The sequence below is a fragment of the Balaenoptera physalus genome, assembly GCF_965194825.1.
Source record: "Balaenoptera physalus genome assembly, chromosome: 2".
NCBI lineage: Eukaryota > Metazoa > Chordata > Mammalia > Artiodactyla > Balaenopteridae > Balaenoptera > Balaenoptera physalus.
In genome coordinates, this window is record NC_138883.1 from 178,880,057 (window position 1) to 178,901,578 (window position 21,522).

Here is a 21,522-nt window from a genome sequence, read left to right on the forward strand (position 1 = left end):
GCTGGGGGCAAGCCAGGCAACCCTCTCATTTCCCGTTTGCTCCTCTGTGTCCCTTCCCCACTGGGTACCTGCACGGAGAAGAGGGCTGGCTAAGTCAAGGCAGGACTTGAGCATTTCTACATCCTCTGGTCAAAACCCATCTAACACCAACCTGAAGCAAACTTCAACTCTTAAAACAGATCCAATGATTCACAAAGATTGAGGGTGTATCATAGTTTACTTTAGCTTTGGAGTAAAATATCTCACTAACGACTTAAATGCTGAATATATACTATATTGCAGATGTGATGGCAACGGTGTAAGATATATGTCAAAAGCCTGTTTCATCTAAAAAGGTAAAGAAAAATACTACTTGTATACAGCAGTGTTAACAAATCAAAATAAAATCAATATCATAGCTACGCTCTCTTCAAAGACTAAAAAAAAAAATCTGCTACGAATTCCACCTGCCCCCCACCAAGATACAATTCTAGAGGTATCTAAGAATATAAATACCTTGTGTAGAGAGCTGAGCAGCTTGAGAAATCAGAGAAGTTATGTTGAAAGCAGATGGTCCAGCAGTAAGAAACTTATGAATTATAGACTGCAATGAGGCTTGGGTCACAGCTGCTGTAAGAACTATAAACATATTATATCTTAAATTCAAATAAAAACACAGTGGCATATGTGGTATTAGTTACAACTTGAAAACTCAAAAGGAACCCAGAAAAAATCTGGAGTGTTTCCATACTAGAACTCCCAAAATAAAAGTCTAGAAGATAGGAGTAATACAATGAGCCTAGAGATGTGAAGTGATCTGAGGCAGAGGCAAAGACATTTAATGGGTTTATATAATAAAACAGTAGAGTTTCCTTTACAGTAAAGTTTAGGTGTCCAGTTAAAGGAAACTCCTCTATGAGACTTTTAAAACAGCAAAGAGTATTCACCGGAACTTCTGATTATACCAGAAACCTATCGTACATAGGCAACGTACTTAGTACATTACTTGGAATTAACTGGATCAACAGCAGTTATTTCATGCGATTGCATTATTAGACCAGCCGAGCACTCAAACCCTACATCAACACTCACCCACAACAAGCTTTCAAAAATGGATATTAAACATCTGGGTACTTTGGAATACCATGTATTTTTGAAGCGTAAGATCTTTTATTATTCACATTTTTGCTTAGGCTATCATTTCTTCAAAATGTTTAAAAGCCCCACTTTGCCCAGTAAAATGTTCACCTATCAAGAAATGCTGAAGAGAATAAGAATGGAAGATTAATGACCAACTAGCCTAAGATACCTCCATTTTTAGGATAAAGGAAGAATTTAACCACTTATGTGGAAGTGTACACAAACAGAAAATTTTGCAATGTTCATAAGGCTTAAATGTTTCAATCTGAATGGTTTACGAATTAAAAACTACATCCACTTTTATTCAGACTTCTTTGAGGTGGCTGCCCAAATACTTTAGCAGTACACTGAAAAGCAAAGTTGGAATTAACAATGCAGTTAACTAGGAAAAAGAGCATAATGTTACCCATTACTTCCCTTCTCAAAAGTGTTTAAGTAGTTTAAGAACTACCTGAATTCCTATTCTTAGTAATTAGCATATTTTAAATATTCCAAATAATCATTTACCAATATACATGAGATTTCTTGAAATATGTTAGAAACCAGGTGTTTTCATATCAGTTTTAGCAAATATTCTTTTTTCTGTTTTCACTTAAAAAGAAAAAAAAAAAATCACCATATACGTTAAGCTGACGGAACAGTTATCTCCAGTAACTACCAGGTACACAGCAAGTCTTGAAAAATATACAGAAAATCCAAGTATTGCTAATTCAATCACAGTAACAAAGACCTTAAGCTATGGGGGACATAAACTCCAAAGCATGAAGTTCAAATGTGAATTTCAAAATGAAACAAAGACCACTCCTATATTGGGGATTTTACTAATTACATAATTTTGCACAATGCAGATGAACTTTGTAGAAATTATCACAATGAAAATTTACCTTCATTTATCTTGGATATGTCCACATTAGAATTATTGAGTTGCAGCGTGGCTTGCAAAGCAGGAAGCAACTGTCTGAGCAGATTTGGGTCCTGCAGTAATGGAGGTATTGGTGACTGTGGGACAGGAGAGACAGGCATTGCTGAAGCAGAGGCTGGAGGGGCAGGCGTGGGGTTCAGTCCAGAGGCAGAAGACGTGGAAGGAGTTGTGCAAGAGTGTGACACCGATTTGTCTCCTGATGTAGATTCTAAATAAAAAGGAGATAATAAAGCTGAAAAACATTACTTCAACAGAGGAACTGGAACCAACATTAAACAAGCAACACCCACGTGGCAGGCACCTAACTCAAGTAACCTCGTTTAATATTTACAAGGTAGCACAGAGGGGACTCAGTAAATATCTGGCTGACTAGATACGAGGCAGACATTTCATATCCTGATTTCATAGATGAGAAAACTGAAAAAGATTACATAACTTGCTTGAAGTCACAAAACCTGGCAAGGCAGTGACTCTACCATATCCATGTCTGAGTCTCACAGTACCACACTCTATTAGTAATGCTGTCTCAAACACATGCACAAGCACACCTTCTTGTATTGCGTTTTGCCTTTATTGCATTTTGCAGTTGCTGCCTTTTTCTTCTCCCCCGGCCCGCCCAACAAATTGAAGGTTCTGCAGCAACCCTGTACTGGGCAAGTCTCTCCGTGCCATTTTTCCAACAGCATTCTTTTTTAATTAAGGCATACTTTGTTTTTTAAATATAATGCTATGGCACACTTAATAGACTACAGTATAGTGTAAACACAACTTTTATATTACACCGGGAAACCAAAAAATTCGTTTGACTTGTGAGACCTGCTTCACTGTGGTGGTCTGGAACTGAACCCACAATATCTCCATGGTATTGTCCTGTATTAACTACACTTCCAAATAAGCTTCCATTAGGATATAAGGGGACAGTACAACTCTCCAAGACTTAATTTCTATGCATCATAAAATAAGGTGAAAATGCTTATGACCACAGAAACAGTCTACTTAAGCATGACACCGGCCTTAACACCGATCAGGAGAGGCACGGTGGTAAGCACCCCAGAACGGACTAAGGATGTGATGACTAAGACGAGACCCTCCTACCCTGAACTTCCATCCTTACAACTGAGCTTTAGGACTGCATACTCCTCTTCGGAATTAAATATACAAAGTAATGAACTACCTCTATTTGTACCACTTAATGATTATTAGCACTAAAAAAGATACTTTTAAAAGCAAGAAACTCCCACAAGATCCCAACCTCAGTGTTTAAAAATAAACCAAAAAAAGCATAAAACATGCATAAAAAATTATCCTTTGAAAGCCATCACTGCAAATTACTTATACAGATTCAACGTAACTGAAATTAAAAGCCCAATAGCATTTTGGTAGCATTTGACAAGCCAATTCTATAACTTATTTTGAAGAAGTATGGGCTAGTAAGAGCCACAAAATGCTTTAATATAAAGAACACAGCTACTGACATGCCTTGCCAGACATAAAAACTTTAACATTTAAAACAAAACCAATTTAAGTCAGGTTAGACTTCTGTATATGTATTTAAGTCTTTAGAACTAGTAGATGAAAACAGAGGAAAATAACTTTGATGTGAGGATGCAGAAAATAACAAAGAGCAAAACAATTAAACCCAAAGTACTGGTAACCAAAATACTTTAAGGAACTCCTATAAATCAAAAAAGACAAACTAAACAATAGAAAGGTGAACAAAAGACATGAAGAGACAATTCACACAAGAAATGTGAATGGCTTAAAAACACAAAGGATGCTCAATTTCATTGATAATCAGGAAAATGCAAACTAAAAAGCAACAGAATATTCTTTTATGTTCATCAGACTGACAAAAATGTCCAAAGTCTAACAATACCGAATGTTCTCAAGTAGTAATGGAAACACGTAACATCTCAGGTGGAGACTAAACTCATATAACCACACTGGAAAACAACTTGACATTATCTAGAAAAACTGGAGCTACATGCACTTCACGACCCAGTAATTCCCCTTAGGTATACACCCTTAGAGAAACTCTAATGTACATAAATCTGGAGAAATACTCAACAATTCTCATAACAGGGTTATGCTTCTTTTTTTATTTTAGCACAAAACTAGAAACAAAACACATGTCCACCAACAGGAAAAAGAACATCAACTGGTATTTTTATACCATGAAATTTTACTAATACAGTCACCGTAATGGAGGAAAGAATTAGAAACAGAGGTCCAATGGGTTAACGACATTAAGACTAGATTATTCAAGATATTCATACATAGTCTCTTACAATCTTGGCTGAAAGCCTCTTGAATTTCCCATATATACCCATTTCTTGGAGATTTTCAAGCTCATATATACATTGTATAACTGAATTAAGACTGCTACTATGATGTATAAATGTTTCAGGAACACTACATTTGAATATTACACTGCTACCTAATAAGTATAAATCTTCACTCCCAATTCTAGGAACTAAACATTCATTAATCATCATGGCCCCAAAGAAGCCGGGAATTACTACTGAATAGCAAGTTTACTGCCAAAAACAAAACCCCTCCTCCACGGCCTTTTTATGCTACTGTAATGGTCAGAAGACCCAGAGACGATAGCTGCTTTCAGCAGATTTCACGGATGTGTTGATCTCATATGATCCACTCAGAAGGTCTAAGACATATTCATTTTTGTAAGGCAGATACTTTCATTTTAAAAGGCACACATTTTAAAGGAGGGTCTCTAAGTCTAGCAGATTGCCTACCATGTTCAGCTTTGCTGTTTTGGAATCATAAACAAGTATAAAGAAACTTGAAGGAAATAAGATCTTCCTTGTGAAAAGTTTATTACTTCCTTGTGTCAGTTATTACATTTTATGAGGCAATATAGACTATAGCAGCAGTTTTCTCCAGATCATATACCTTAAGGTTCAGCTTAAGGAATAAACAGTTCAGGGGCATCTTAATGATGTTTAGAATGAAACAAGTTCTCTGTTTTTACTTCCTGCATGAAGTAAATTAGTACTTATATCCCTCTGAAATGACCCTTTTGTTACATTTACTATGGTTTTCCTCTGCCTTTATAATGATAGGAGTTGGAGAAGGTGTAGGTTGTTTCCAAATTTCTTTCAATGCTGCTAAATCTATCCACAGATTTGAAAAATTAACACAGGCTTGAAAATTCTTCAGTGTTGCCATTCAATCCAGGAAAAGGAAAACACTCCAAAACAGAAGATACATATCACCGCAAAGAAATAAAGTAACAATGTAAATAAAAACGTGTATCCTGAGGAAGGATTTCTTTTGCAGTTCTGTGAGAGATTATTAACGAACAGTATGGAAACCAGTTACTACTACTCAATACTTACGGGAACCTTAAGCAAGTTAACATCTCTAAAGGCCAGAATTTCTCTTTTTAAAAGGTCTGACTTTGCGCACGACTTATCAAAGTTTAAAAACAGAAAACAGATACCAGGGCTCCACCCCAGTTCTAATGAATGGGGCGGGGGTGGGGTGTCCGAGCATATGGTGAATTTCCAAGAGTTCTATGGGTGATTCTGGCACACCTTGCTGGTTATGAAAAAATAGAGAACTTCCCAGATTCCTTTTAACTTTAAAAAACCAAAGGAAACAAAACCAAAACAAAATTTTTAAAAATACAGCACAAACACAGAGAACTAGTGGAGAAAGGGCAAGGTCACAGACAGCAAAGCTAAACTGCTTTTCCAGGTAGGTCTTCAGCATGCTATTTTCACACTAGTTACTTATTTTTAAAAACAGCTCCACTCACCCCCTTCTTCCTAAAGGACACACCCATACAAATGCCCTCCCGAAGTATGTTACATCTTAAACATTTTTAATACTACTTGCCTCCATCTAGAAGTATAATTGAGAAAAATGATTGAGTGTGATAAAAATATAAAACGCCACCCTGAAAGGCAGTCTTGGTTTCATCATTAAAATATAAACGAAAGCTACTGGTTGGGTGCCGCTCCTCTGCGTTCAGAGCGCCCTACCACAGACATTACCCAGCATCTCCTATTATGTAGCTTATTCTCTCTCGCCCTTCTATCAGAAAATGAACTCTTTCAGGAGAAGAATTTTGTTGTATTTATCTGTGTAGCTCTGGTGCAAAATGGGATCTGGCAGCAAGATGGCATCAGCATGTACTTGCGGACTGGATGCCTGACTCGGCAAGAAAGGCTCAGGTGCATGTGTCTGTGCTGTTTTTCTTAAGCTCTAGGTTCAAAACTTATAATGGGGAGAAAAGCCTAAGGTCTCCAAAGATAATTCATTGAGCAGACAATGAACAGCTCACTTTATGCTATGTTTCATAAAGCTAAGTAATACTACATAGCCTTAGAGACAAGCTTAACTTATTTAGATTCATTTTAATAATCATAAAATCCTCAACCCCCTTCTTCTTTTTTTAAACACTCAAAGGCAACAAGCAACTATTCGGAACAAATACACAGTCATTAATTGTGCTTTTTCTACACAGATATTTAATTTTAATTAACATTTCTATTTGTCTTTTTAATCCGGAATCTGTTACAATGTTAGGTTAACATACTTCATGTTTAAACAGTTTTGTATCAAACTAAAATTAAAAATCTGGATCTTTGAAAATAAAAACAAATAATGAATTTAAGTAAGAAAATTAACGTAGTGTTTTACATTACAAAGCCATTTCAAAAGGCTCTTCTGCTTTTTAACATCAGCCTCTAGTCTCATTCTTTAAATGCAAACTTTTCCAAGCATTAAAGAAACCTAGGTTGCTTTAAGCCTATTTTTTCAGCTTTTGGCAAAACAACAGTATCCAAATTTTAGCTCTAGCATGTTTATTTTTTTATTTTGTGTGCGTGTGTGTGTGTGTGCACGCGCACGCGTCCCTATAATTTTTTTAAGGATATGTGGTGATGTCGTCCTACGTATTTTAAACTTAAAATGAGCTTTAAGGTCACTTTCCTACCTGATGTTTTTCTATCATTTGTAGATCTCTAACCAATTCTTATTGTAAGCCATGAAATAAGTATGTTACTCTGATTTTAATTTAAATTGTGTACATTAGCTTTGATAAAACCTTTTTCTCTCCCTTTATGCTTGTAATTATGAATTATTCATTTATACTTCCAATTTTTACCAGTAGGGGGAGTAACCTACCAAAGACTAGACTTCACAGAGAAATGTACTATAACCTAACTTTTTAAGGCTTAAGGTAATAACCACTCACCTCTTCTAATTATAGGCACCCTTTCAAAATACCCAAGACAACACAGACCAAAGTCAAAATTTTCTGACCTACATTTTTCTGGTATGCCAAATAACTCCTCTTCAATCTGCAATAAGATCTAACAAGATACTGCACGTAAAGAGTAAAAGGTACTGACTGCATTTCTAAACATTAATCTCCCACAATCCTCTGACAGTTGCTGTCATAATACTAAACAGGATATGGGAACAAAGCTCAAACTACTGATGCAACAAGGGCAGCCTGCTTGTTTCATTGTGTAGTAATGGTGTTACAACATGGAGGAATCATAAGGGAAAACAAAGTATACAAGTGTAGTAGAAAAAACCATGAAATAACTAGGTAACAACACCAGGTATATAATCTGTGACTTTCATTTTAATTTATTTTTTACTCTATAATTCATAATTTTAAATGTGTCTGTCCAGAACTTTTCTATGCATTTAAAATGTACTAAAAATAAGTATGGCATTGATTGATGTTTTATAACAATTATGTTTTTGCAACTCGCTCTTTTATTCAACTGAGAAAATCTTTATGCTAATACAAAGAGGATAAGCCTATTTTAAAACTTTTAATAGATTTTACTTAACTGACCTCCATAATAACCATCTTATACACTCCTACCAATTGTGTTTCCCTGCATTCAACTGTTAATTATCACCAACTTTAAGAGTGAAAAATCTCATTTTAATTTCCAATATTGTATTGGTAAGCTTTCTCTTGAATTCTTTTATGCTGGTAAAATATACAACATACAATTCACCATTTTAACCATTTCTGGGCTTACAATTCAGTAGCATTAAGTACATTCACACTGTCATGCCAACCATCACCACAATTCACCTCCAGAACTTTTTCATCTTTCCAAACAGAAACTCTCTACCCAATTAAACTATAGCTCCCCATCTCACAAGCCCAAAGTAAGCACTATTCTAGTTTGTCTCTCTATGAATCTGCCCATTCGAGATACCCCATAAGTCGAATCACACAGTATTTGTCCTTTTGTGTCACTTAGCATAAGGTTTTCACAGTTCATCCATGTTGCAGCGTTTATCATCATTTCATTCCTTTCTAAGGCTGAGTAATACTGCATGTGTATATATATATGTGTGTGTGTATATATATATATATATACACACACACACACATATATGTATATATCACATTTTGTTTATCCTTTATCTGCTGGTGGACACTAGGGTTGTTTCCGCCATTTGGCTATTGTGAATAGTGCTACTGCGAACACTGGTGTATAAATACCCGTTTGATTCCTTGCTTTTCAATTCTTCTGATTACATAACTTAGGCATGGAATCACTGGATCCTATGGTAATTTTATGTTTCATTTTTTGAGGAACTGCCAAACTGTATTCCACAGCAGCTGTGTTATTTTACATTCCAACCAGCAATGCACAAGGGTTTCAATCTCCACGGCCTCAAAAACACTTGTCTTCTATTGTTTTTTAAAATATATATACAGTAGTCATCCTAATGGGTGTGAAGTGGTATTTCACTGTGGTTTGATTTTCTTTCCCTGTTGACCAATGATGCTGAACACCTTCTTATGTGCTTACTGGCCATCAGACTATGTTCTTTGGAAAAATGTTGCATCAACTCCGTTGCCCATTTTTGGACTGAGCTGTTTCATTTTATTGTTGAGTTCCAGGACTTTGTATTTATATATTCTGGCTATTAATCCCTTATCAGACATGACTTATAAATATTCCCTCCCATTCCTTGGGTTGTCTTCTCACTCTAGAGTGTCCTTTGATGCACAGTTTTTAATTTTGATGAGGTCCAATATATCCATTTTTTTCTTCTGTTGCCGGTGCTTTTGGTGTCATATCCAAGAAATCACTACCAAGTCCTGTCTCATGAAGATTTTCCCTTGCTTTCTTACAGTTTCATAGTTTTTAGCTCCTAAGTTAAGGTCCTTGCTCCATTTGGAGCTGATTTTTCTAACTGTTCTAAAGCAAGACGGGCAATTTAAAATTCCTCTTCTGTAATTGCCTGTTCATATACTTTGCTCATTTTTCTATTGGATTGTTTTTTTTCATACTTTGATGAATTCTTAATGTATCCTTAATGTACTGTTATTCATATTTGTTGCAAATATTTTCTCCCAATTTTGTATTTTTTTTTTCAACCTTTGTTTACTGTATCTCTGTCACAGAGAAGTTTTAAATGTCTTATGTAGCCAAATTTACCAACTTTTTAAGGCAAATGTGTTTTGGGTCCTCATTTAAAAGGTCTTCCTTGCCCCTCAAGTTATAAAACAGTATTTTCTAACATTCTTTCATCACAGGTATTCCCCCTGCCCCACTGATCAAAATGCCATCTGTATTACATAATCTCATTTTAGTGACACTTACTAAATCAGACTAACACCAACCGCCCCCCACCCACCCCCGGTTAACGTCCTCAGTTATTCAACAAATATTTAAGTACTTCTATGGCCAACTGGTCTAATTTTACATGAACATTTAGTAATCCTAAAAGTAGTTTGAAAAGTAGTTTAAAGCAAAGCAAGGAAGGGCTGAATGTGTCCCACTTACAGCCAGCTATGACCTCCTATGTGAGCTATAAAAGATTACTGCTCTTAACACACTGGGAAAAGTCTTCAGGTTCATTTTAACTTCACCCAGTCTACAAATATCATCAAAAACACAAAAAGGAAGTTTATTCCAAGTGACTAACTCACATCTCACATTAAAGAACGACTAATCCCCTCCCATTAGATTAAGACTACAGAACAGCATGTAACTATGTGACTCTTTAGGCAGGCTAATTTCCTGAGAGCTGCCTTGAGGTCACTGAATAGGTCTGCTTCTGTGGCTGCTCTGTTTACTTTTCAAACTTACCTCTGTTAATAAACCATAACTCTAAATTATTAAATAAGAAACTTAAAAGTCATTAAACTCTTCTGACCCTGGCATTTATTTGGCTAAATCAAAAAACAAGGACCCACGTCTCCTGCCTATTCTGTCATTTCACAAATTTGGAAAAGAGGCTGGGGTCAGGACCAGTTTAGAATGGTCAATAGGTTGCCAGCCCATAAAATTCAGTTTTAGACTTTTTTTAAGCACATCAAAGTTTCTCTGTACTTTGTTATATGGCTGTCCAATAAAGGAGTCTTGCCAAGAGATGTTCAAATGTTACCATAAGAAACAGATATAAATCTAAAAGGAGGCACCTGACGCCCTTGTCTCACCCTGCCTAACACTAGGTTTATTCTCTGCAGAACCCAAGAGCTTCCCAGCTCCTCCACACTTCTGTCCCTCAAGCAAGCACAGACTCATTTATCTACGGTTCTTTTCATCGAAAGACACACTGGCATTAAACAGATCTAAATCTATTTCTTTAATTAGACGCACAACACATGTAACACTCTTCTTTTTCTCCAAATACATTTCTTAAACCGTGACCAATGTAGGTGCTTCCCCAACTCCCAACACATGCATTACCATTCTTTCACTTACTTATCCATATACTACAAATACTGACTGACTGCCTCTAAGTACTAAGGATACAGCAGTGGTTAGGACAAAGTTCCTGCTCTTCTGTTATTTATTAGAGCATTCTACTGCTGTCATCCTTAAATACAGTTTAGCTATACTAATAGCACTTAAGACCAAGAGACCTACCTTATTTGAACCATCAACCTCTTAATATAAATTATTTGTTAAGGAAAATCCAAACAAGGAATTCACTATGTTGATGAGAACAGTCAATAGGAAGCTTCACTTAAATAACATGGATGTCTCCACTGAGGAAAAAAATATACCGCAAATTAATGGACCTTTCACAAACTTAGACTAACTGGAAAACAATCTGAAAAGATCCAAATTGTTATACAATTTATTTAAGGAAACAATATTGTCTTCAATTCACACGCAAGAGGAAATACTTGGTAAGACTGTACTATTGTCCCTATACACCTAGGCAACTCCAAGGTAATCAAGTTTCTTCCTGTAAGTTTAAAATTACTATATTATAAAATTTTCATATGAAGTTTGTGATCAGCAAACACACTTTGTAGAATTTAAACATGAATCACCTAAGATCTGTGAGGAGTTTTGAATTACTGGAGTCCAAACTAATATAGATTGGTGATGTCTTTCATTACGTACAGTTTTATGGAAAGAACATGGATTTTGGAGAAGCAGCCTCTTACACCATATGTTTAAACTTCAGCAATGTGCAGGCTCTTCATATCTAAGAAGACAATTCTTTCCCTCACAATGTTGTTTTAAGGAATAACCTAAAATGTGTACAAAACATTTAGCACCAAACCTGGTACACAGTTAATCTTTAATTACGTTAAGTTTGTCAGGAATGGTGCTTGAAGCTTCGAGGGAGAGGTCAGGGAGTGAAAAAAGTACAAAATGCAATAAATCATAACGTCTGACCCTACACAGGATAGTCTAATTGAAGGAACTAAAATTATAAAGTGGTAAGTGCAGTAACAGACAAAAAAACAAAGTATTTGAGAGGTTAACTGACACTGAGAACCTAAGGACATCAACGCTGGCCCTTAAAGAAAGAGTACTGAGTTCAACAGAATGGAAATGGAGGAAAGAATATGTCCTTTTCAGCAAAGGATCAAAACATGAAAGAGCATAACACGATCTAAAAAACTTTGTACAAGTTTGCAGCAGATGAATTATACAGGGAATGTTTAAGAGTGAAATACTGGAGATCAAGCTAGTAAGACAGGCTGCAACCAGACTGTCAAGGACTTGCTATCATCTTACTGAGAAGTATGGACTTTTCCTTTGGATAAAACCATTAGAAAATTTTAAGCAAGGAAATAACACCATCCTATCTAAATTTTACAATGATGTCACTGTCAGTGGACAGACTGGGTAGAAGGAAGCACAGCAGTTATCAGAAGGTTATTTGAAGAGCAATGACCTGAGTCTCAATAATGGCAGTGGCAATAACGAGAGAGAGAGAAACGATACATGCCGGTAAGACACAGGAGGAAGAATCCAAGATTTGTTGATGGATGGATGGGCAAGAATGTTGAAGAACATGGAATGGTTGGGAGGATAGTGTTGTCACTGAGAACCTAAAAACTGAAGGAAAAGGGAGGAATTTGGGACACACTATATTCCGGGGAGATGTTAACAAATACCAACTGCTTGGAGAAGGAAGCAGACGTGTGTGAGTTAGAAATAAAGATTTGGGAGTCACTTATGTAGACAAGGTAGTCATGAGAATTGCTACCCAGCAAAAGAGGACACGCTGGGCAAGAAAACAGAACAAACCACAGTGAAGACTGCGCTCCACTGCTATTTACGGAGCGAGAAGAGAAGAGAGCGAGGGGACCGAAGGGCAGCAGCATCCCAGCAGTCAGGGGAGAAAAACATTCCAAGAAGGAGGTAAGTGCGAACAACAGGTAATATGAGATAAAGACCAAAGATCTTTCTGAAGGTCAAAGGTTGTTTTTTTTTCAAACTGAGAAGTGTTTTTTAAATAAATTTTTTCTGTAACCAAAATAAAACCGGCAGAACTGAAAAACCAAAAACATCCTTTAGAAAGTATTACTACACTAACAGTTAATGCATTAATTCAGATTTTCTCTCTCAGGAATTCCCTTTTGTAAATTTAATTCCGCATCAGGGCAAATACGACTTGTGCATATGAATTTTGGTACAAGCCATCTTTGGGAAATCTGACAACATCTGTAATCACCTGTTTATATACGATGCACTGTATGATGAAAGTATGTTTAGTAATGTGTAACAACTGCTACAGGGGAAATTCAAACAACATACATAAAAGGAGAGCAAACTAGAAGCAAAAGAAACCCAATTACTTAAATCCTTTGCCAACAAGTCAAATCAATGTGAAATAATGAGTCAGACAATAGAGTAAAAGCTTAAAGACTCATTAGGTCCACATAGCATCTCCTAAACCCAAAGGACACAAAAATTCCTCAACATTTACTGATGCTAATCTGCTAATTCATCTGCTAAGGGGTCTACCCAAGGTGATTTATTTACTTAATGCTTCTCAAATTTCCTTAGCTCCTCAAAACTGGGTTAAGTCTGGGACTGTGGCTGGTCTATGAAATAGGCTTATCCCATCACCCTGCTTCTTCCATTATGCATTGCCCCCCAAGTGGTGGTTGCCACAGTTTTTCTGAACCTTCTATGGTTATTAGCACCAAGTTGGATAAACACAATTTGGGTTGCAAAGTTCAACTTCTACTCTTCAGACTTAACTCATAATTCAGACATTAAGACTCCTTATCTTATGGCCCACAACTCAGTTTTCTAATTCACAAACTGAAACCAATAGTTGCATGTATGCGGAAATGACAAGTTTTTAAATGTCTCTATTCCTATTAAATGTTAATAGAAAATTGAGACAATTTCTAAACTATATCATGAAGATAATTATCACAAAAACCAAAAATTGCTTTATACAAGTATGATGGGACAGTCATTTAGCTGTGAAAAGTTATTGTATCCATTACTAACTGTTATAAATTAAGCACTTGACTTCAAAGTGTCAAAGGCAAAAAACAGTTCTGAGGCTTTGTAATTAAAAAGACAAAGAAAAAAGCTAAATATGGCTAACTCTAGATCTAAATCTACGCAGTAACATTCTAGAAGACTTTTTAAAAGAATTTATAGTTCAGCGTCTTATTTAAGCTAACGGAAATCATGTCATATAATCAGAAACTCAAGGAACTACAGTTCAACGTGCAGCATCTAGTGATAACAGCATACCTTTTCTTTCTGTCTTCTGTGCAGGGACAGAAGATGTGGGTGTAGGCAGTTTTGAGAGAGCAGATGCTCCGTTAGCATCGAATGATCTCTTTGGCTGGTGATCAGACTGCGGCGTGAATGGACTACAAGGCACAGAGCCTGGGGCAGCAGCTGGAGGGACCACTGGTTTGATGGGGTGCTGGGCTGGCGCAGAGCTACTCTGAGTCTCTGCTCTTGGCAGTCTGTAGTCTCTGTCATTGTGTCTGCTTGTCTGAGACAAAATATTCTGTGGGAGCAAACTACTGGCATCACTGGAATGCTTGTCTTCCACTTTAGTTCAGAGTTCAGAAAAAGAGATGTCGGAAATGACGGAAGGGGAAGAAAAAAGATGACGTTAGAATCCTGCCTTTAACATCAGCCAATTTACCAACATACTTGTATTTAACATCTTTTTATAAAACTGCAAGCCCAGGTAGCGCCTGCAGTTTCACCACTAGCATATAAATATTCCAATACTGCAAGAGGAATTTTAGCTCAACTCTAAGTACTTAATCTATACTGAGATTTCAAGTGGGCTACTAGTTTTGGGGGATTCTTTAGAACCACACCATGGTTCAAACAGAACATTTTTTAAAAGATCAATATATGGAGAGGTATAACATTTTACTCAGATAAAAAAAAATTATTTTAAAAATAGAAAAGGTGAACGGTCCGTTCTTTTAAAATACAGATCTTGGTTCTAATAATTGACTGAATTATCCGCAGTGGTTCAACTACAAAGGAATACTACTTTGCTGTTAGCCTGACTTTTCTGAATACTGAAGTAGCTAATTAGTGGGCTCTAAAGTAGTTGGTACTAGGGCTTAAATGACCTCATTTTGGGATGGCTGAATTTTATAAAGAACTCTGCATTCAATAAGCACATCAATTCATATTTTTAATCATGCTAACAAATACCAGAGTTAGTTATAAAATCAAGTTATAGATAATGCCATCTGAAAACAGCAGCCCTACATCTGCAGCAACGTCAGAAAAATATACCCGGTATTATCAGTCATGCTAAAAACAGATCCTCTCCCAATTTAAAGCCACAAAAATATTTTAAACTCAAAAGTACTTCTGCTTCCGCAAAAAGAGTACAAAAGAAGGAAAATTTCAACAATCACAGTAACAAAATATGTATTTGTCAAAAAATCTCCAGCCTAAATTACAACAGTCTCATCAGTAACTGAAGGATTAAAGCAACTTCCAAGGAGAAAAACACCTTAAGATTCAAGCACATGATATGTAATGATATTACCAAAGGATGCCCTCCCTGTTGAATACTGTGTCGTTTTTTCCAGTTCATGGTTCCTCCAAGTCTAGAGAGCACGAGAGCACAAAGAAGGAAGTAGGCTTAAACCGCAAAGCAGTTTTCAAGTTGTCAGCGCACACCTGCAGCAGAGACACTGCAGAGCGTTACAGCACACGAGGGCGCTATGGCGCCAACAGCTTTCTCCTGCTCACGACTCACTCGAGACGCGACGCCGCTCAGCAGAGACTCCATCCGCACAGCCCCACGACAAGAACACTCAGCAAACATCTGCAGACACTTTTGGGTGCCACCACTGGGCGAGGAGACGTGTGCTACCGGGGCTGGCACGGAGAGGCCAGGTGTAATGCTCTACATCCTACAACACAGGACAGAATCCACACGCATTCCCTGACCCCAAGCGCCATCCGTGCCACTGCTGAGGAACCCAAGTTAAAGTTTCTCTAACCACAGAGCAATCAGTCTGTGAGGCACCGATTAAAGGTAATAAAAATAATCAATAATACAACTACACCAGTACAATTACAGCAGCAGTAATACCAAATTTAAAATTTTACCCCTACAACTTCACTGTCAAACTGTGGATATTGTTTGCTACATTGCCAAAACTCCCGAAACACAAAAACGCTCTTTAAGAATCTTTTTTCCTACCTTTACCTCTTTATGTATGAAATGTTCCCAACCTTCCCTGCCCCCTCCACACGCACACCTCTTTAGCTGGCTGTTCGGGACAACAGAGCTTTAGGCCCTACCCTACATGAACACCAACGTACCAGACACATAGGAGACTCTGGCAGCATTTTTTGGATACACAAAGTTAAGCACTTCAGTGCCTAGTGACCATTATTACTATCACGCCAAGTACAGTCAGTTGACCAATTAAAAAAAAAGTAGCAGCAATACAGCTGCAGCCCTTTCTCAAACATTACTTAAAACTCAAGAAGTGTGATAAAGGAGTACATTTCAGTACAAACAAAGACCCACCGACTCCTCATCTGCACTTCTAGGAATTTAGCTAAGGAAGTAATCAGGGAAGTGGGCAGAAATAGGAACAACAGCATTGTTCACTGCAGGAAGAAGCTAAAAATCACGTGGGTATCCATGGAGAGAGGATTATTTACGAATGGGGGCACGTCCAAAACCGGGACACCATGCAGTTAACGTACGTTGCACTATAAAATGGCAAAAGGAAACAAATCCTTGGAAAACATTTTTTTCTTAATTTTTTATGGCCGCGCCACGCGGCACGCGGGATCTTAGTTCCTCAACCAGGGATCGAACCCGCGCTCCGTGCAGTAGAAGCACAGAGTCTTAACCACTGGATCACCAGGGAAGTTCCATATCCTTGAAACATTATTGAACAGAAGAAAAAGGTTAAGAACAGTAACATACAATCCTATTTTTGGTGTAAAATACATGCACATGTAGTTTTTATATACTTTCACAGGCAGCTAGAAAAAAGCGTATGTCTCCAAGTGTTCCTGAGTCATGAGATTAAAATACTTTCCCTCTCTCTACTTTTAATAACAAACATGCCTAACTTCTGAAATCATAAAGAAGAAAGAAAAAACTGATTTCCCTTTTGAAAGAAAAAGATGCACACAGATAATTTGAAACCACAACTCTGATTTTATTTCCTTAAAGATTTTTATTAAGCAGCCAAAAATAGTATTTTCACTTCCATCAACTTTTCTATCAGACCTCTAATTACCCCAAGAGAGGACGAGTGACTAGGTTATTTTGGAAAGAACAAACATACTAGGCTCTGATCTTTTCTTCTCTGGGAACCATCAGCCACTACGTGGAGAGGCCTGGCCCAATAACCAAAAAACGTTATTTTTACACTCATCTAGCCACTCTTCCTGGATATCCACAATTTGTTCAGGAGGACCACAAGCTGGGCACTATATTTTTTTTAACCTGGAAAGGAAAACCTCTCATTTTTAGTTATTCTCCAAAAAGTCACAGTTACTTAAGATATTAAGTGAAATGGGATTACAACCCAAGTCTTCTGTCTCAAAATACAATATTCTTAAATTTCCTAACTTCAGTGCTTTAAACCACTGTTATTTTCTAAGAATTAGGTACAATTTCACTAACATAAAAAGTTAAATGTTCCAGGGAACATACTTTAAACATTCAGTCCTACAGAACTATATTATTTGTTTCATCTTAAGTAATTTCTCCCATCAAAAATTCAATATCCTCCACTGGGACCAAATATAACCCTACTTTTTTGTTCTGAGTTACAGAAGGAGAATTCAAACGCTGAAGTCTAAGAATTCCCAAAACACATCGAAAGATTCTCAAAACTTCAAAATTTGATGAAGAGCCTAAGAATTCTATGTGGCATTTAAATTTTATTCTAGGCAAGACAAGCCACTGGGAATAGAATATATTTAGTAAAATGTTCAAATTCAAATTTTATCTGAACTTAAAAATAAATGTATGTTACCCATATTGTCCAACTTGGACAAAATCTGACCTCAAAAGAACCTGAAGGTGCCCACAGTATGGAGACGACACACAGATCTACGACCATGGTGAAACCCATTTCCAGATACAAGGATGAACAAGCTTCTTGCTGATAACACAGACGAAGACAGGCACTTCACGTCACTCTGTGTGCGGCCATCGTTCAGTTACTGGACTGAAACCCAGCGGGTTTCTCAGTGACCAGTGTAAATGGGGGTGGGGTCTCCAGTCAATCCACAGCATGAAATCTTACTTCTTCACCAACTCAGCGGCATTAGAGCCATCACGGGTAGTGATGGACAACTCCACGTGCACCATTTCGAGAACAAAACGATGCACGTTAAGAGGACAGACCCAACACAGAAAACCTTTTATGTTTCTATTTCTTTTAGTTTACCTATATAAACGGCTGTGCACATAAATCTGTAAAGTAAACAAACTACAGGAATGAATCAAACATTATACTGGTTCAAAGAAAGAAATTAATACTTACTTCCACTGGCAAACCCACTAGTGGCTGTTGCTTGCATCACCTCTCTTCTGTAATCCCTATCTTTTGGGAAGCTATTAACTGCCATCTTGTTTGCTTCTTTTTGTCTCTGTTCTCTAAAAATAAAAGATACACCCATAAAAATTACAAGAGATACAATGAATCTACATTTAACACTTCTGGTCAAATGCTCAAAGAAACTGTATACGGAACATAAAAAAACAAGGCAGTAATATCATTCAACTGGTGTGGGACATGGGATATAGCAAACAACATTAATGTTTCTCACTGATGGCAATATTATACCCAGTATTTACATGCCATTAACCCTACAACCAAAACTCTGTCATGATAATTCTACATATATGAAGGAAACATATTATTGTCCTACAAGAATGATAAAGTTTTCTAATACAAATTATAGGGAAGATGTATGATAGATTACAGATTAATATAGATTTTTAAATTACATAAACACACGGACTGTTCACAAGGCCCTTGTGGACAGCTGCGCATCTGTCCTAGTTTTTCTGGTTTTGCTTTTCAAGGTAAAGAGAAACTACGGGAAACACAGACCACGGGCCAACCGCTGCAATGAAGGAGTGGTGAGCATCGCACTAAGCCTGAGCTTAGAAGGTTTCGCACCCTGAGACGTCAGCCTGTAGAACCAAGAGCAAGAAATACTGTTCAGTTAGATGAGCAAATACCTTTCAAGCCACTCTTTTGGCTTTTCCCACTGTGAAACTTCTGTTCGACAGTTGTAGTAGTATTTCTTCCCAGAGGAGCTAATATGCTCAGACCAGTCATCGGCAGAATCATAAGGCTTGAAAACACATTTTAGAAAATTAGAAAACGTTAATACAATTGAATCACTTGGTATGAAATATCAAGAAGGTCAATGGTTTTCAAGGCATACATATGGAAAAAGACTTGAGATAAAAGTGCCCTGATCTAAGATGTCTAAGATGTAATTATCTGCATATATATCTTAGGAGACCCTAGTCTATGAAAACCTTCAAGGGTAACAATGGAAAACTCTATAAAATATCAAATTAAACAGATTAGAAGGTGTATTAGGCACAGGAAGAATGACACGAAACTAACATCATAGTGACTTTAGAAAAGCATTACAAAGCCCCCCATTACCACAGTTTTAATTGCTGAAATCTAGTCACGTGGAAAAGCCACTCTCAACTGACTGATCTGATGGCATGAGAGCACATCAGTTCTAAACACTCTAAGGCACAACAGTAATCACAAAGAGTGTGACAGAGAACAGCCTGCCTGTATTCACTGTTACTTAGTGGGAAAAAAGCACACACAAAAAAGCTTTAATGTAAACACAAAGCTAATTAGCAGCTATGGATTTGTTTCCACTTCAAAATCCAGGAGCTGGGTCAAGTATTAACTAGACCTTGTCTCCCACAGCACACAGGGTCGGCGGTGCTGCTCATTGCCCCGTAACTAAAACTGGTCTGTCTTCCGAAAGTTCTCAGATACAGTAATTTCTTGCTAGTAATTTCATAGGCACTGTAAAATTATAATGAAGTTAGAAATATCTGAAAGGCCCAGTTCTCATGGAACTAATCTCAACAAAAGTAATGTTTAAGTGCCTGCACCAGCTCCAGGAAATCTGGTAGAACCCCAAGGACACTTGTACATGACTTTTACTGTTTTCAAAAGAGCTTTGAGGCTAAAATGAAATAAGGTTATACTCTGGCAGCCCATCCTCCTTCTGGGCTCACCAGAGTGCAGAGGAACACAATTTTAAAGCTTAAGGAAAGGGACTCTTATGTACTGCCTACACCCAGCTTTCTTTAATCTACCACGTAGGAACAAGCTGAGAGAACTTACAAGCGGTCCACAGGTCACAAAAGCAATCAGTGGCGCAAGAAAGGATCAAAACTCAGGTCTCTGGCCATCTACCCCTTCCGCTAAGTCGATACCGACCCCGGAAATGCCGTAAGGGTCCTGAGGACAGCTGAAGAAATGAGGCAGGCTACGCTCTCCGGCTGGCGTCTCAAAATCGTGAAGCTGCTGGAGATCAGCCCTGTGCTTCCAGACCTCTAAAGATCAGCGGAGAGTTAACTCTCAAGCCCTCTAGCCTCCAGGAGGCTTTGCCAGGCTGCAGGAAAGCCAATCGCAGAAGGCCAAGTTCAAAAGGTTCTCTTCCACCACCCAGCACTCCCTAGACCTAAATCAGCATGCCCACTGAGCGCCTCTATGGATGTATCTGGAAGATGTGGTTTGCTGGGCAAGTGGCCACATGGGGCTACTAGTTCGGTCTGGAGAGGCAGAAGGGGGTTTGAGGCAGGGGACAGAGGCCACCAGAGTAGAGCGGAGGGTCTAAGCCCGTGCCCCGCAAAGTGCCGCCTGTGCCGACTGTGGCCTGTCTGGAGAGACGAGGAGCCCCGGTCAGGGCGCACCGTGCTAACACACTGCTTCCCAAGCCGAAGGCCTGCTTTCAGGACAGACACTACCACAGCTCAACGAGGCAGTGTATCTCATGGCGGTCAATGTCCACTCTGGCACAACCTCCAGGACAGTTCAAAGTTCAAAGACCAGAACCTTGAAGAGCATGGGTTCTCCAAACCCTAGGTTAGTACTAGTTAATGTCTTACTTGACAGAATGTGCTCCAGGTATAGCACTGCAATCACATACCAGTAACTTAAGCTCATCTTCTCCACCCTACTTCTATCCTCAAAAAAAGGTTAAGGAAAAAACCCTTAAGTAACAGGGTAATGTTTTTAAATGCTGATATGCAACAGCAGGTGTTAAATGCCCCCCCCCCAGGTTGTATTTTTTTCAGCCTGACTAAGGTATAACTGACAGATAAAATTGTAAGACATCTAAAGCGCACACAGTAGCGATGACCACGTCTGTCTCGTCACCTCGCTCACAGGCACTTCTTCTGGGAGGACACTGGCGCTCTACTCCCCTAGCACGTTCCCATTACACAATACAGTGTCACCAGTTACAGTCACCATGCTATAGATTAGAGTCTCAAGTTCCCTGATTAAAAAAAGGTATCTAAAATTAAGAATTCAACAAGAGTTTTGCAAACATTTCAAGTTTTCTAAATTAGGCTTGCTGCAGTTGCCAAGTGCTGCCCAGGGACCCTTGAGGGACCCCGAGATCATTCACAAAATCACAACCATTTTCGTAATAATACTAAGACAAATTTTGTCTTTTTCCTCCTCATTCTATCACAAGAACACAGGGGAGTTTTCTCAGAGGCTT

General features: G+C 38.0%; 1 protein-coding gene across 12 annotated transcripts in view; it reads right to left on the bottom strand.

Moving 5' to 3' along the window:
* Positions 1–21,522, bottom strand: part of WAC (WW domain containing adaptor with coiled-coil) — an 81,786-nt gene that overhangs the window by 10,128 nt on the left and 50,136 nt on the right. For 7 of the 12 annotated variants that reach the window (XM_082448951.1, XM_082448948.1, XM_082448944.1 and 4 more), the window contains 5 exons: positions 18,989–19,104; positions 18,285–18,397; positions 14,026–14,334; positions 2,004–2,273; positions 496–618 (listed from right to left, as the gene is read on the bottom strand). In XM_082448951.1, coding sequence (XP_082305077.1) covers positions 496–618; positions 2,004–2,273; positions 14,026–14,334; positions 18,285–18,397; positions 18,989–19,104 — 931 coding nt within the window. The remainder of the gene's footprint in view (positions 1–495; positions 619–2,003; positions 2,274–14,025; positions 14,335–18,284; positions 18,398–18,988; positions 19,105–21,522) is intronic. The other 5 variants (XM_082448945.1, XM_082448947.1, XM_082448942.1 and 2 more) reach the window with 3 other exon arrangements.